Source organism: Canis lupus, chromosome 29 (genome assembly GCF_003254725.2).
Source record: "Canis lupus dingo isolate Sandy chromosome 29, ASM325472v2, whole genome shotgun sequence".
Taxonomy (NCBI): Eukaryota; Metazoa; Chordata; class Mammalia; order Carnivora; family Canidae; genus Canis; species Canis lupus.
The window spans coordinates 15,880,135-15,898,192 of record NC_064271.1 but is presented as its reverse complement, the minus strand read 5'-3'; the positions used below and the strand labels follow the sequence as shown (position 1 = coordinate 15,898,192).

Here is an 18,058-nt window from a genome sequence, read left to right as displayed (position 1 = left end):
AATTGATTGATTGATTGATTTTAGAGAGGGGGCATGAATGATAGGGGTGGGCAGCAGAGAGAGATGGAGAGAGAGAATCTCAAGCAGGCTGCACTCCCAGCACAGAGCCTGACATGGAGCCAATCTCACAACCCTGATATCATGACCTGAGCCAAAATCAAGAGTTGGACACTTAACTGACTGAACCATCAGGTACCCCTGCCTGGTTTTATTTCTGAGCTCTCCATTGTGTCCCATTAATCTGTGTATTTATGCCACTACTATACTGTTTTAATTACTGTAGCTTTGTAATATGATTTGAAATCAGGAAGCATGGATGTCCAGCTTTGTTCTTTGTCAGGATTGCTCTGGCTATTCTGTGTCTCTTGTGGTTCTGTTACAAATCTGAGGATGCTTTGTTCTATTTATGTGAAAAACGTTATTAGAATTTTGACAAGTATTGCATTGAATCTGTAGATTGTGTTGGATAGTATGGACATTTTAGTAGTATTAAATCTTCCAATCTATAAAAGCATGGAATATCTTTCCATTTACTTCTATCTTCTTTAATTTCTTTCATTGGTGTCTTACAATTTTCAGTGTATAGGTCTTTCACCTCATTGGTTCAATTTATTCCTATGTATTTTCATCTTTTTGATGAAGTTGTAAATAGAATTATTTTCTTATTTTTCTCTTACTATTTGTTTATTAGTGTGTAGGAAAATGATTAATTTTTCTATATTGATTTTGTTTCTTGCAACTTACTGAATTTGTTTATTAGTTCTAACAGTCTTTTGGTGGAGTCTGTAGGGTTTTTCCTATGTAATATGTCATCTGCAAGTGGTAATTTTTTTAAATTTCTTCCTTTCCAATTGGATGCTTTCCCCACCCCCACCCCTAAATTGCCCTGGCTAGGACCTTCAATACAATATTGAGTTAAAAGTGGTGAGAGTGGGCATCCTTGTCTTATTCCTGATCTTAGAGGAAAAGCTTTTAACTTTTCACCATTAAGTATCATGTTACCTCTGGGCTTGTCTTATGTGGTCTTCATTATGTTGTAGTACATCCCCTCTACGCCTATTTTGTTGAGAGTTTTAATCATAAATGGATTAATTTTGTCAAATGCTTTTTCTGCATCTATTGAGGTGATCATAAGATTTTGTTAAATCTGGTTTATGTTTGCACTCAGTTTATCTTCAAATTTGGATTTGTAACATAAAGTTATTTTAACATAATATATATTTTTTTTAATTTTTATTTATTTATTCATGATAGTCACAGAGAGAGAGAGAGAGAGGCAGAGACAGAAGCAGGCTCCATGCACCGGGGGCCCGATGTGGGATTCGATCCCGGGTCTCCAGGATCGCGCCCTGGGCCAAAGGCAGGCGCCAAACCGCTGCGCCACCCAGGGATCCCTATTTTAACATAATATTGAGAGTTCATAAGACTTATTTTCTCTTGTAGAGTCTAATGGCATGTTATTTAAACGCATTGACCTGCCGCCCTATGTAAGTCCTATGCTGTTCTATGCTTTTCCACATGGTTATAAAACTCCCACAATCATATCCTGGGTTACCTTTTGTCTCGTGTCCTCCACACACAGCTTGTATATTATGCACTGACATGGCCACATTACCAGTAGTTTTTCAAACATACTCTATTGCTTTTGTTCTCCATCTTTGCTTAGTCTGTCATCTCTGCCTTGCATGCCTATCCTTGCTAACCTTACATTCTTTCCCCAACTTCTATACTTTTATGTCCCAGCTATTCATCATTACTCATGCTTGAATTGTCAACTCAAAGCATTAACTCCTATGGTAAGTCCTACCCTGAACCTCTTGTCTCTTTTCATTGCATTTTCTTCTATTTTTCTATCTTGATTGTACTGTATTATCTGTTTTATACCTTCCTATATGAAGGCATATAGTTTTATTCTTTTGTGGCTCTAAGCTTAGCATAAGCCTGTCACAAAGTAAGTACTTATAAAATATTTATATAATAAATGAGTAAATAAATGAATTAGAAAAATGACTTAGCATCATGTTACTATAATACCCTCAGTTTCCTTTCAAGATATGCTGAAGAGGGAGAAAAATCATGTCTTTTTCTTCAGGGAAGATTTCATATTTTCTAATTCCTGGAATTATCTGAACTAAACCAGCAAAACCTCCAATAAGATTCCATTGTTTCCTCATCCCAAACAGAGTTAATAAGAGTATCTATTTAGGCCTATCATTAGACATCTTATAGTTTTCCATGCTATGGAATGCTAATTCTTATTCTGGCTGACAATTGACAATTCTTTGAGTTGTGTGCCTTACTCAGGAATAAAAAGATAAATGATGCTCATTGAACAGCATTGTTATATGCATGGCTTTAAAAAAAAGATTTTATTTATTTATTTGCGAGATAAAGCATAAGCAGGGGGAAGAGGAGGAGGAGAGGCAGAGGGAGAGGCACAAGCAGACTCCCTGTGGAGCTTGGAGCTGCAGGCAGGGCCCTGAGATCATAACCTGAGTTGAAGTCGGACACTAACCAACTGAGCTACCTAGATGCCCCATGGATGGCTTTTTACATTGAATAAATATTCTAATCAAGGAAATACACTTAATTTGTCTTAAAATCATGATCAGAAACAAACATTCATCCAAGAAACTACCAAATTTTTAAAATTGAGATAAAATTCACATAACACAAACAACTACATCATGAAAATTTTAAGTATTCTGACCACTTTAAAAAGTATAATCAGTGATTTTAGTACATTAGTACATTCACAATGGTGTGGGAACATCACAATCTAATTCCAGATTATTTTCATCACCCTAAGGAGAAACTCTATGCCTCCTAATTCCTTCATATCCCTATTCCCTAGCAGTCAATAATCTATCTCTATGGACTTGCTCTATGGATATTTCATATGAATCATACAATATGTGGCTTTTTATATGTGGTTTCTTTTATTTCATATGTTTCCACAGTTCATCCATTTCATAACAAGTGTCAGTACTTCATTTCGTCATGTGACTGAATAATATTCTATTATGTATATGTGCCACGTTTTGTTTATTCATCTATCAGTTAATGGATATTTGGATTGTTTTCACTTTTGCTATTATAAATAAAGCTATTCATGTACAAAGTTTTGTGTGAATATGTTTTCAGTTCTCTTGGAAATATACTTAGACACACAATTGTTGGGTCACATGATAACTCTAACTTTTTGAGAAATTGTAGATTATTTTTCACAGTAGATGTAGCATTTTACATTCCTACCAGAAATGTACGAGGGGTCCAATTTCTCTGTATCCTTCCCAACATTTTCTTAATGGTAGCTAACCTGCTAAAAGTGAAACAGTGTCTAATTGGGGTTTTGATATGCATTTTCCTGATGAGTATAGTCAATTTGTATCAAGCGATTATTAGCCATTTGTCTATCTCCTTTGGAAAATGTCTATTCAAACCCTTTGCCCATTTTTAAATTTAGTTATATTTTTATTGTTAAGTTGTAAGTATTATTTATATATTCTGGGTATTATACACTTATTAGATGTCAGATTTGAATATTTTCTACAGTTCTATAAGTTGTCTTTCTATTTTCCTGATAGTGTTGTTGGTGTACAACAGTTTTTAATTTTGATGAAGTCCAATTTATCTATTTTTCTTTTATATCGTATTTAAAAAATAGTTGCTCAATCCAAGGTCTTAAAGATTTGTACCTATGTTTTCTAATTTTTGTAGTTTTAGGTCTGTGATGCAGTTTGAGTAAATTTTGTATAAGGTGTGAGGTAGAAGACCAAATTCATTCTTTTGCATGTGAATATCCATCCGGTTGTCCCAGTACTATTTGTTGAAAAGATTTTTTTTTCTCTCATTAAATGGTTTTGGCATCCTTATTGAGATTCTCTTGACTATAGATGTATGGGTTAATTTCTGAACTATTAATTCTGTTCTGCTGATTTATATATCTGTCTTTATGCCAATACACACTGTTTTGATTAGTGCAGTTTTATAAGTTTTGAAATCAAGAAGTGTTGAGTCCTGCAACTTTATCCATCTTTTTCAAGATTCTATTTTGTTATTCTGAGTTCTTTGTATTTCATTTCCATATGAATTTTAGGATCAGTTTACCCAATCTTGCTAAAAAGGTAGTTGGAATTTTGATAAAATTGTATCAAATATGTAGATTCATCTTAATATTTAGTCTTACAATCTCTGAACATGGGATGCCTTTCCATTTATTTAGGCCTTTAATTTCTTTCAACAATGTTTTGTAGTTTTCTGTCTAAGTCTTTTACTCCCTTAGTTAAATTTTTTCCTAAGTATTTTGTTGTTTTAGATATTATTGTGAGTGGAATTCTTTTTCTAAGTTTATCTTCGAATTGTGTTAGTGTAGATTTTTGTATATTGAACTTATGTCCTGAAACTTTACTGAACTCATTTGTTAGCTCTAATTGTATGTGGATGTGCACAATGGTAGGTATTCAGTATGTTTTTCTATATATAAGATCATGTCATCTGTGAATATAGTTTTCTTTCTTTTCTATCTAGATTCCTTTTTATTTCTTATTCTTGCTGAATAGCCTTAATATAAATTCTACTACACCGCTGAAGGAAGTAGTGAGAAAAGACATTTCTATTTTGTTACAGATCTTAGGAAGAAATTTTTCAGTCTTTAACTCTTAAATATGATGATAGCTATGGATTTTTTATAGATGCCCTTTATTAAGTTTATAGATGCCCTTCTATTGTTAATTTGTTGGGTATTTTTGTCATGAAAAGGTATTGGGTTTTGTCAAATGCCTTTTCTGTATCTATCAAGATGAATGTGCTGTTTTCTTCTCTATTCTTTTTTTAAAATTTATTTAATTTAAGGAGATATATAGAATGAGCAGGGGGTGGGGCAGAGAGAGAGGAAGAGAGAGAGAATGTCCAGTAGACTCCCTGATGATCATGTAGCCAGACTCCAGGCTGAATCCCAGGACCCTGAAATCAAGACCTGGGCTGAAATCAAGAGTCTGATGCGTAGCCAACTGAGCCCCCAAGGTGCCCCATTCTCTATTATATTAATATGGAAAATACATTGACTTACGTATATTGACCCAATTTTGTATTCCTAGAATAAATGATACTTGTCATGGTGTATCATCTTTTTAATATGTTGTTCTATTCAGTTTGCTAGTATCTTGTTGAGGATTTTTACATCTATATTCATAAGATTTATTGTCCTTTAGTTTTCTGGTGATGTCTTTAATATTAGGGTAACCCTGGCCTTACAGAAGAAGATAGTTTGTGTCTGCACTCCTACTTTTTTGGAAGAACTTGAAAAAGGATTACTGTTATTTTTCCTCCTTCTCCTTCTCCTTGGTAGAATTAATTCACCAGTGAAGCTACCTAAATTGGAACTCTTCATTGTTGGATTTTTTTTAAATATGGACTTGAGCTCCACATTTTATAGATCCACTTAGATTTTTTATTTCTTTTTGAATTTGTTAGTTTGTGAATTTGTTAGTTTGTGTGTTTCTAAGAATTTGTTCATTTTATATAGGTTAATTTTATTGGTAAGCAATTGTTCACAGTATTATTTTGTGATTTTTTTTTAAATATGGACTTGAGCTCCACATTTTATAGATCCACTTAGATTTTTTATTTCTTTTGAATTTGTTAGTTTGTGAATTTGTTAGTTTGTGTGTTTCTAAGAATTTGTTCATTTTATATAGGTTAATTTTATTGGTAAGCAATTGTTCACAGTATTATTTTGTGATTTTTTTCTTGTAAGATCAATTGTAATGTCCCTCTGCTTTTATTCCTTATTTTAGTAATTTAAGTTTTATCTTTTTCTTGGTCAGTTTAGGTAAAAATTTGTCAATCTTTTTTGTGTTTTCAAATCTCCAGCTTTTGGTTTTGAGGATTTGCTCATTCTTCTATTCTCTATTTCATTTATTTTCACTCTAGTCTTCACTATTCTTTTTCCCTTTGTGCTTTTGGTCTAGTTTGTGATTCTTTTGCTAGTTTCTTAAAGTGGAAGTTTAGGTTATTTGAGATCTTTATTCCTCTTTAATGTAGTTATTTACCATTCTAAGAATTACATTCACTGGGGATCCCTGGGTGGCGCAGCGGTTTAGCGCCTGCCTTTGGCCCGGGATCGAATCCCACATCAGGCTATTGGTGCATGGAGTCTGCTTCTGTCTCTGCCTCTCTCTCTCTCTCGCTCTCTCTCTGTGTGACTATCATAAATAAATAAAAGAAAACAAACAAAAAAAACACTTAAGAATTACATTCACTGCATCCCACAAGTTTTGGTATGGTTTGTGTATTTTCCAATTTCCCTTGTGATTTCTCCTAGACATTAGTTATTTAGGAGTTTATTGTTTAATTTCTACATGTTTCTTAACTTTCCAAATTTCCTTCTGTTATTGATTTCAAATTTCATTCCATTGTAGCCAGAGAACACACTTTGCTTTTGCTTTATCTAAATATTTCTGAATTTGAATTTATTGGTACTTGTTTTGTGGCCAAACATGGTTTAAATGGAGAATGTTCCATATGCACTTGTGTTGTTGGGTAGAGTGTTCTACAGAAGTCCAGTAATTCTAGTTGGTTTATGGTATTGTACAGTCTTCTGTTTTCTTGCTGTTCTTCTGTCTAGCTGTTCTGTTCACTATTGAAAGAGGTATTCAAGTCTCTAATTACTACTGTAATTACTACTCGTCCTTCAATTCCATCAGTTTTTTTCTGCATGTATTTTGGAGCTCTGTTTCAGGCACATATATGTTTTGAATTGCTATATATGCCTGAAAGATTGACTTTTGAAAAAAATAATTGTCCTTCTTTGTTTCTGATAACTTTATCTTAAAGTTTATTTTGTCTGATACTAGTATAGTCACTCCAGCTCTCTTTGGATTACTACTTCCATATAATATATTTTTCCATACTTTCAGTTTTATCTTATTTGTCTTTGAATCTAAGGGGAGTGTTTTTAGAGGCAGCAAAAGCTGGATCATTTTTTTAAAATCCACTTGCCAATCTCTGTCTATAAAATCCACTTATATTTAAAGTAATTCCTGTTAATGAAGGACTTTTTTTTAATGAAGGACTTTTGCCATTTTTCTATTTGTATTTTTTTTTTCAAGTAGTCTCTATTCCCAGCATGGATCCCAGTGCAAGGCTTTAACTCACAACTGAGATTAAGACCTGAGCTGAAATCAAGAGCTGAATGCTTAACCAACTGAGCCACCCAGGCACCCTCTATGTGTATTCTTATATCTCTTTTGTTCAATTCTCCTGTTACTAGCTTCTTTTGTATTATAATTCCTGTATTTCTTTTATATATTTTTAAGACTTTTTGTGTGTATGTGGTTATCCTGGGGATTACAATTAACATCTTAATTTTTTAAATATCTAGTTCACATTAATATACTGTCAAAAGTATACAAAAACTTCTGTATAGTTCTACCTCCCCATTTAATGCTGTTATTGTTGCAAATTACATCCTTATGAATTGTGTGTCATTGAACATAGATATATGCAGTTGTCTTTTAAATCATATGGGAAAAAAGAGGATTTACAAATATATTTACCTATGAAATTACTTCTTTTAGTGTTCTCTAATTTTTCATATGGATTCAAGTTATGGCCTAGTGTATTTTCATTTTACCCTGAAGGATTCCTTTTGGCATTTCTTATAGGAAAGGTCTTCCAATGACTCAGTTATTTATTTATCTAGAAAATATCTTGGCCTTGCTTTCATTTTAGATGGATAATTTTGCTACATATAGAATTTTTGGTTGACATATTTTTCGTTCAATTCTTTAACTATAGCATCCTATTGTCTTCTGGCCTCATGGTTTCTCGTAAGAAATCAGCTGTTGATCTTATTGAGGTTACCTTATATATGATGAGTCACTTCTCTCTTGCTACTTTCAATATACTCTTTGGCTTTGAACAATTGATTATGATGTATCTCAGTGAAGATTTTCTTGAGTTTATTCTATTTGGAGTTTATGGAACTTCTTAGATGTATAAATTAATATTTTTCATTAAATTGTGAAATTTTCAGGCATTATTTCATCAAATATTTCTTCTCTTTCTTTCTACTCTCTGGGATTCCTGATATCTATATCTATATCTATATATATATATGTTTTATATATATATATGTATATATAAAGATTCCTGATATATTTATCTGTATATATGAAGATATATATATCTATATATGATGGTATACTCAGGTCTCTTAAGCTCTGTTCATTTTTCTTCATTCTGGGATGCCTGGGTGGCTCAGTGGTTGAGCATCTGCCTTTGGCTCAGGGCATGATCCTATAGTCCTAAGATCAAGTCCCACATCAGGCTTCCTGCATGGAGCCTGCTTCTCCCTCTGCCTGTGTCTCCTCCTCTGTGTGTGTGTGTCTCTCATGAATAATTAAATAAAATCTTTAATTAAAAAAATTTTTTTTCTTCATTGTTTTATCTTTCTGTTACTCAGACTGCTTACTATTAATTGACCTATCTCTAACTTCACTGATCTTTTATTCTGCATGTTCAAAATGCCTATTGAACCCCTCCAGTAAATCTTTCATTTTCAGTTACTATACTTTTCAACTCCAAAATTTCTATTTTAGTTCCTTTATATAAATTCATTTTTAATTGATATTCTGTATTTGGTGAGACATCTTTCTCAACCTTTCCTTCAGTTCTTTAGACATGATTTCCTTTAGCCTTTATACATATTTAGCTTATTTAAAGTCTTTGTCTAACATATCCAAATGCGGAGCATTCTCAAGGACAGTTTCTATAGGTTCCCCCTCCCCCCAATATGGACTTTACTTTCATGTTTCTTTGCATGTCTCATATTTTTTAAAAACTGGAAATTTTGAATATTTTAATTGGCAGCTCTACAAATTAGATTCTCCCTTTTCCCTATGATTTTTAATTGTTACTTGTTGTGATTGTTTATTTAGTGACTTTTCTGACCTAATTTTGTAACATCTTTATTCTTTTTTTTAAGATTTTATTTATTTATTCATGAGAGACACAGAAAGAGGCAGAGACATAGGCATAGGGAAAGCAGGCTCCCTGCAGGGAGCCTGATGCGGGACTCAATCCAGGACCTCAAGATCACGCCCTGATATGAAGGCAGACACTCAACTACTGAGCAGACCAGGTGTCCCTGTAACATCTGTATTCTTAATCATGTGTGGCCACTGAAGTCTCTGTTTTCCATTAGTTTAACAGCTAAGGATTAGACAGGTTTTCTTGTACACATAGAACCAAAAATCTCCTAGTGTTCACAGGTGAGGTTTGTATGTGTTTTAGGACACATCTTCAATGCTGGGCCAGTTTGCAACTCTGCCTTAGCTTTTAATTCCTGTTTGCACAGATCTACAAGGTCAGCCAGAAGTGAGAACTTAGGGCTTTCTCAGTCCTTTCTTGAGTGTGTGTGCAGCTGTAGGAAGGTGAATAGCTTCTGAATTCCCAGGAATATGTCAGAACTGACTTCTCTATAGAAGCTAGCATAGTGCTTAAGACAGGAATAAGTGATGGAATGAAGCACTCATTCTCTTTCATTTAAATGATTAATATGAATTCTATGCTGAAGTTGATCTAGTCCACTCACCACAGTCTCCTTTATTTTGTCTTGTCTTTCTGTATGTATCTTTCAACCTTACTAAATCTGAGCTCTTTAAAGTAGCACATATTACATATATAGATAGATAGATAGACATAGATACATAGATAGTTATGTATATTAATTTCTCACAGTCTACGTAAATAAGTATCCAATACTAAATAGGCATTGAGTGAATGAGTGAGTGGGAAAAAAGTCATTGATGATTCTAGTGCCCAGGAACAAATGACGTTGTGTGAGGAACTAAGAGGACCAAGTAGATTTGCCATGGGACAAAGGAGGTTATGCTGGTGACCTGAAAGATAACTCTGACATAGCCTCATATACTCTTCTTTTTAGTGGAAGGTTTTAGAATTCAGGAAACAAATTAGTACTGATAGATATTAATTTCAATTTATCTTGTGAGCTTGAATCATCACTTTGCCTTGTAAATATTTACAATTCTTCTATTAGCTATGCATTCCCCTGACATTTACACTTTATTCATAAGCAGCCTCTGTTATGACCTATAATTGCTAATAAAGATGGGTAAAAGCACCACAGATTGGGGTTGCCACAGATCACTATGGAAATGACACTCTTTCCTGTTTCTTGTGAAAATAGCATTTTGCCTCATGTTGGTCTACTCTGAGCAGCTCATCTCTTCAGAAAAGGGGGATTATTTCCAGAAAGTTCCATGTGAAATTGAATGAAATAGAAAAATCAAGTCCCTGCTGCCCTGTGAACCACGATATTTGGTACCTCATCAACAAGCTTATTCATGAGGCACAGAAACCCAGGTGCTAATATACAAAGCTAGTTCACTCTGATATTATGGTTTTTTGAGGAGCTAAGAAAGGGTTAGATCTTTATCTCATTTCTCAAATGAGAATGCAAGTAGACCAACATTTTGTTAGGTTTTTGCACCCAAAACACTAGGAAAACCAGGTGGCTTCCCTTTTGGCATCTTAATATTGTTTCTATCTAAGTTCAAAACTGTATATATCAGTGAATATAAAAACTAACATTTAAGCTGCATATGAGATTTTGAATACTCAAGATGCACATTCTTTATGTTACATAACTGGCTGTATTTTCTCAGAGTTTTCCCTTCCATATCCCCTAATTACATTTTATCTGAAGGACTCACAGCCATAAAAAATGCACTGTGTCCCAATTTGAAACTATAGTCTTTCCTTGCTGAGCTATCCCTCTCTTTACGGGGTCAGTGAATGACTCCTTGTTCAGCTAGGTGACCAAACATTTGAGAAATGATCCTGAAGAATCTGAGAATATAAGTAATGGAGAGACAGGCACAGGCAAAATCTATTTGTTGACCAATTCATTATTGAATTTGGTAAATATAAGCCAGGACTAATGGAAGTGCCATAGAAGACAAAACATAATGCTTGCCCTGAGGGAATTGATGGAGTGGGAAAAGCAGAAAAGAAGAGTAAATTACAACCTGTAAGGATTTTATGCTCTGAATAGCACAGCGAGTCATGGAACATATAATGGGCCTCAGGGAAGGCCCCCACAGGCCTTTTCTCATATTTAGGCCATATCAACCTAAATGGCTCCTTGTAATCATTTTGGGTATGATGTTTAGGTTTCCTTCTCTCTTCTCTCTCTCTCTTTCTCTCTTTTTTTTAAGATTTTTTTTTTTTTTTTAATTCATGAGAGACACAGAGAGAGAGACAGAGACAGAGACACAGGCAGAGGGAGAAGCAGGCTTCATGCAGGGACTCCAGGATCATGCCCTGGGCTGAAGGCAGGCGCTAAACTGCTGAGCCACCCAGGGATCCCCTCTCTTTCTCTTTATCAATTAGATTCTGATTTTTTGCTTATATCCTCCTTAAAATAACTTTGAGAAATTGTCCCCTCACCATTTTTAACTTGGTATCTAAATTTTTCGTAAGATAAAACAGATACAAAGGTTGTAATTTTCAGCATATTATGGACATTGGCATGTTAAAATAAGGCAGTTGTAACACCCTTTTAAATTTATTCAACAGAATTTAAATGTCACAGAATCTGCAGACACAGTCATACACATGTACATACACATGACATACTTTCTCACACATACACGTGCAGACTTGTATACACGCACATACACACATTTCTTGGAGAGTCTTCCTGCACCCATGGCCCAGCTAACTTTGAAGAATGCCATTTTATAGGCCTCTTTCTCTGATGCCTTATGCATTACTTGTGGTAACCAATAACTGTGTGCCAGAACTTGATTAAACACTTTACACATATCACCTCTTTTAATCCTTCACAACCCTCTGAGGTCAGTACTGTCATCTGCATTTTAGAGATGACAGTACTTCTGAAGAAAATGAGGCAAAGAGGTTTGAATCCAGGTCTTTCTGACTTCATATGCTTTACTTGTAACTGCTACTTTATACTTAAAATTCACTGCAGCTGAGGGATTTTAGTGTTAAAATCAACATGGAATACCTCAAAGAGAATATGTAACTTCTAATACCTCTCCTAGTGCTCTCCAACCTCCTACCTGCTTTGCTTTTCTCTACAGCACTTACCAACATCTAATAGACTGTATATTTTATAGATTTATCATTAAGCCTGCCTACTCCCCCAGCCCAGAATATAGGCTTTGGGGATGTAAGGATTTCATCTCTTTGTTCAATGCAGTTTTCTCAGTGCCTAAAACAGTACTAATGAATATTTGTTGAATAATGAACTAGACTTGTTGTTATAAAGCCATTAGGATTCTTTTTTTTTTGTATATTTTTTATTGGAGTCCGATTTGCTAACATATAGCGTAACACCCAGTGCTCATCCCATCAAGTGCCCCCCTCAGTGCCCGTCACCCAGTCACCCCAACCCCCCACCCACCTCCCCTTCCACTACCCCTTGTTCGTTTCCCAGAGTTAGGAGTCTCTCATGTTCTGTCACCTTCTCTGATATTTCTCACTCATTTTCTCTCCTTTCCCCTTTAATCCTTTTCACTATTTTTTATATTCTCTGAATGAATGAGAAACATATAATATTTGTCCTTCTCCGATTGACTTACTTCATTCAGCATAATACCCTCCTGTTCTTCTAAGAGACTCTAAACATACTATATGCTACATAATCTGATTAGCCTTTCTGTCTTCATTGTAATTAGGCAGCAGTATGAGGTATATAGATCAACAATCTACTAGGTTTGCAGTGAAGGATTTTTATGTCTGGTCAATATCAAGAAAAGCAGGCTCTATTCATAGACCTAAAGTGCTTCCTGAGCAGCAGTAAAATGGTGAACTATATTTACTTCACTTAAGTTACCAAGAAGAACACGGAATCAGAATTGTTGTAGGGCTGTGATAAGGATGCATGCATTTTAAGCCATCATAGTCTACTCTTCAGGGCTGGGGGTTTGGACACATCAGGGCATACTTGTAACCCGAGTGGCAAGAGCCTCCCAGAAATCTCTCAGGGCTGAAGAGCCTTATTGTAGTGTTTTGGAGTATATTACTTTGTATAGTTTTCTTAGTGGTTGAGTGTGCATATATAGCTTATTACAGTCTTCTGATATCAGTGTTTTACCAATCTAAGTACAAAAACTTTTCATTTAGGTTTTCTTGTCCTCCCCACTTTTAAATATCATTGTCTTGAGTATCAGATGCTGTTATAATTTTTGTGCCAATTGTCATTTATAATTTAGAAAATTTATGAGGATAGCGTATTGTATTTACCCATATTTCTGCATTTTCATTGTTCTTTCTTCCTTCTTAATTATGCAAGATTCCTTCATTATTTCTTTTGTAACATGTCCTTTAGCCATTCTTTAAGAGTAAATCTGGCTAAGTGACAAAATCTTCTAGTTTTCCTTTATGTAAGAATGTCTTTATTTCTCCTTAATTCCCTAGGCATAGTTTCATCAGATATAGAATTTGCAGTTGACAGTATTTTTCTTTGATTTCTTTCTTGGAAAATGGTGTGCCACTTCTTCTGGTCTCTGTTGTTTCATATATATATATATATATATATATATTTTAAGATTTTATCTATTTGAGAGAGAGAGAGAGAGTAAGAGAAAGAGCACAAGCAGTGGGGGACGGTTAGAAAGTAAGGGAGGAGCAGATTCCCCACTGAGCAAGGAGCCTGTTGTGCTGGATCCCAGCACCCTGGGATCATGACCTGAGCCAAAAGCAGACACGTAATTGATTGAGCCACCCAGGTACCTGGGCTTCTGTTGTTTCAGATGAGAAACCTGTTGTCTTTGGAGTTGGTATCCCCCTATAAATAATATGTTGTTTCTCTCTGACTGCTTTAAAGATATTTTCTTTGTCTTTAGTTTTCAGAAGTATAATTATGATGTGTATGGGCATGATTTCTGTGGATTTATCTTTTTTGGAATTCACTTACCTGATCTGTAAATATTTATGTTTTGTTATATTTGGGAAATTTCCAGTCACTATTTCTTTGAATACTCTTTCAGTCCTACTCTCTTTCTCTTCTTCTAGGATACCAGTGCTAAATCTTGGATCTTTTAGGTTCCTGAGGCTCTGTTTGTTCATTTTTAGTTAACTTTCTCTCTTTTGTTCAGATTGGGTAAATTCTATGAATCTCCCCTAGACTTTACTAATTCTGTCTTCTGTCAGCTGCACTCTACTATTGAGCTCTTCAAATTATTTTTATTATTTCTGTTATTTTTTCAGTCCTTTAATTCCCATTGGTTCTTTTTTTTTTTATAATTCCTATTTCTTTGCTGAAATTTTCTTTTTTTTTTCACTTGTTTCAAGAGAATTTGTAATTGCTTGTTGAATTTTTCTTATGATAGTTACTTGTCAGATAATTTTAATATCTGATTCATCTCAATGTGGGACTCGGGATTATCTTTTCTCATTCAAGTTGCAATTTTCCTGTTTGTTGATTTTTTTGTATAATAAATTATTTTCATTATATCTAGACATTTTGGCTGTTATCAGTAGACTCTGGGCCCTACTTAAGTTTTTAAATTTTAATTGGCATTTACTCTGTTTAGATAGATTTAGTATGTTGGTCATAGCCTGCTTTTGTGGGCTGTGGCTCCAATGACAGTCTAATTTTCAGAGCCTTGATGGTGCTATGTTTGTCCTCTTTGTCTCCTGCCTCTGGGGCCCCACTGGTACCTGTTGATACTAGCTGAGGAAGTGAAAGGAGCTTCCCAGGCTGAGTGGCTTGCTGCCATTAAGTGGAGGAAGGGAATCTCCAGCCTGCAGAGACAAGAAGCACTTTTTGGGCTGGGTGCTTATTGATGGGAAAGTTCTCTGGTGGGTTACTGTTAGGAGAACATTCAGCTGGTTCCCCTTGCTATTTCTTCTGGGCTTATCTAGAGTTGTTGGCAGGACTCTTGCTTAATTTGGAGGAAGAATAAGGCTATCTGGCTGCCTTCTCTTGCTAGATTGGCTGTCAGGAAAGGCTGGGCCAGGGTTAGTTTGCCTCGGATGGTGTGAATCATAACATGCCTTGCCACTGTGTTGTTCCCTTGGTCCTCTGATCGCTAACTAATTCATCTTTCTCTTTATAACTTTTAAAGTTCTCCTTTAGTTGTCTCTTGTGTTATTTCCAAGGCTTTGAGTCATGCTTGGAAGGAAGGAGCAGAGAGAAACAAGTCTACGCTATTTTGCTCAGATCAGAAATTCTCTATATAAGCTTATATAGGCCTAAAATCCCTTTAAAGGGTACATAAAGAATTGCCTTCCCTGAGGAAGGAGACTTTTTTTGTATATGTGTTTGCATGTTCTCATTTTAATCAGGTGAACATATTACCTATTCAAAAATAAAAATAAAATGTAAAGGAAGAAAGAAATCTAACTCAGCCTTGTTTTCAAGAACACAACCAAGGATTGTGACATCGGTCAAGCAGAGTATGGATTCAACAATTTGTAATTTTATTAAATTTCACTGACTTGTAATTTCACTATATTGTAACTGCTTTGATCCAGATCTCTGAATATAAGAATAATGTTCTCAGTGGATTTTCAGCCTGCTCATACATTTTTAATAACTCGCAGAATACAAATGTGTAATTTAGATAGAAGTAGATGCTTTTGGCAGCATACTAGCACCCTAATCAGCTGAAAAAAAAGATATTTGTATGACATTAAAACAAAATTAATAGCAAGACACTGATTACATGAAAAGATTTTAGGTTGTAATTATTAAACTTGCAAACAGCTCAGTATAATTAGTTCCTTAATTAAGATATGACCTGAAATTTTAGCTTACAAATTAATTGAGGCAATTAAAAGTCACATTTGTAAAAGTAAAGTGGGTTTTAAAGCTTACAAGGTAGTCAGATATCACTTTGTTCTCATTTTAGGGAGCATCTTTATAGGTGGTAAGCTTGCAGTGCAATTACTTTGATTCCAAACTCACACCTCCAGCCAGTGTCTCACCCTGAAGCCTTAAGAGTCAAGTTTAGTGACTTTTGGCTAAGGGTATCTATCCACAGGAGGTGCTCCCAGGCATACTCCCAAATATCTTTGGGGATCAATGAGGCAGCAAAGACTTTTTGTCCCCAGCACCTTAAGTGAAATATAAACTAAAAGATTGATAGTGACTTTGATCAAACTCTTTGACCATATTTTCACAGAACTATTTGGATCCAAATATCAGTTTTCACTCTGTCATTTATTCTTCAGTACATGCTCAAAGGCATTTCAGGTCCCACAATTTACCACATGGTGAAGGTTCCAATTCATAGCCAAATAATTTCCCATCAGTATATAGAAATGGAGAAGTCAATAAATATTTGTGGGGTAGTGATTTGGGAAGAAAATAAATTTAGGATCGTACCTTCATTCCTTACGTCAAAATAAATTCCAAATGGATCAAAGATTGAATATAAAAATAAGTTTTAAAAGTACTAGAAGATGATATAGGTTAATATTTTCATAATATTGTAATCAAGAGTGGCTTTTCAAACATAACAGATGAAACAAAATCCATAAAAGAAATTGCTAACAAATTTGTCTATTTAAGTCTAAACTGCCATATGTCAATATATATATATACTGTAAGTTTTAAAAACCGAATTCAAAGTCAAATCAAGAAGTAACCAACTAAAATCTGAAAGTTTCATTTACATTTTGATTTAATTTTTCCTCTAAAGGTACAGCTTTATTCCTCAATAAGAAGATGAGGGGTGCTTGGGTAGCTCAGTCAGTTGAGTGTCCAACTTTTGATTCCGACTCAGGTCATGATCTCAGGGTCATGAGATCGAGCCCTGTTTGAGGCTCCATGCTTAGCAGGGAGTCTGCTTGGGATTCTCTCTCTCCCTCTCCTTTGGCTGCTCCTCCCCATCCCTACTTGCATGCTCTAGATTAAATAAATAAGTAAATAATCTTTAAAAAGAAAATAATAAAATACTTTGTACTTTGGATCATGATTTGTGTACAAGGATAAATATAGAGGAAAATTAAAAGAACTTAAACTTTTTTTAAAAAAGCTCATAAAGTGATTATATTACAGAGTAGCCATAAGTTGTAGTCATTAAAAATCAATATTTAATAATACCAAGATATATTCATGATAGAATCTTGTTAAAAAGATAGACAGAAAAAAAGACTAGAAGAAAACAAAATATCAATAATTGCTGCTGGAGACAGAATTATGGATAAATGTTACTGTCCTCATTTTGAGAAATTCCCAAATTTTCTACAATAAGTAAGTTATTTTGTACTCAATGCTTTTTCTTATCCCTTGGAATTCTAAAGAAAAACATATTTGACATTTTCCCCAAAATAGCTACCAAGGACATGAAAAATAAAAATTGAAGACTTGAAAGGAATAGCATATAATTTAGCAATAGTGGCAACCCTCTCCAACCCTCTCTCCTTTTTAAAATCCCTCTACCAGATTCTATGGTGCTATATCATTTGAGTTAAATTAAAATTCCTGGTCATTCTCAATGATCTCTGTCTCTCTTTCTCTGACACTGCAGGCCTAGAACACATCTTTTCCTAAGGCCCAAAATTCTGAGAGCATTCTTTATAGAAGTCAGTGCCATACTTGTCTATTTCTAATGCCTATGTTGTAGAACAGGGAACATGAGGTTCAAAACTCCCAACTACTTGGTCTTGGCAAGAAGCTTATGTCTTTACTTAGGGGCACTTGCCTATTGTAAAAAAACCATTACTAGTAGTACAAGAAATGTCATCATTGAACTTTCTCTGTACCTGTAGGTTTTCTTGATTTCTTCATTTGTTGCTCCCTTAGGCAGACCAAGAATTTCATACAGAGCTTCTCCAGATGTAGACATAGTCCGCTGTCTTTGGTTAGGTATGTTACATGCCATTTTCTCAGGCTGCAAAAGCAAAGAGGGGAAATAACCATGAAGGTTATGCATACTGGATCCCATTCTCAAAGGGAAAGACAGTTTATTTTTAACCTTTTGTAAAATGACAACCTGAAGTACATTTTTGTGCCAGCCACAAAAGGAGAGGAGAAAAGTGTTAGGAAAGCCAATAG

At 34.7% G+C, this 18,058-nt stretch overlaps 2 protein-coding genes across 5 annotated transcripts in view; one reads left to right on the top strand and one right to left on the bottom strand.

The window, feature by feature from the left end:
* The window catches only part of PDE7A (phosphodiesterase 7A), a 317,331-nt gene that overhangs the window by 844 nt on the left and 298,429 nt on the right, over positions 1 to 18,058 (top strand). The gene's annotated exons all lie outside the window — the stretch shown is intronic.
* The window catches only part of DNAJC5B (DnaJ heat shock protein family (Hsp40) member C5 beta), an 89,118-nt gene that overhangs the window by 40,535 nt on the left and 30,525 nt on the right, over positions 1 to 18,058 (bottom strand). For all 4 annotated transcript variants that reach the window (XM_025477855.3, XM_025477858.3, XM_025477857.3 and 1 more), the window contains exon 3: positions 17,767 to 17,894. In XM_025477855.3, the coding sequence (XP_025333640.1) occupies positions 17,767 to 17,885 (119 nt within the window). In that variant the 5' untranslated portion in view covers positions 17,886 to 17,894. The remainder of the gene's footprint in view (positions 1 to 17,766; positions 17,895 to 18,058) is intronic.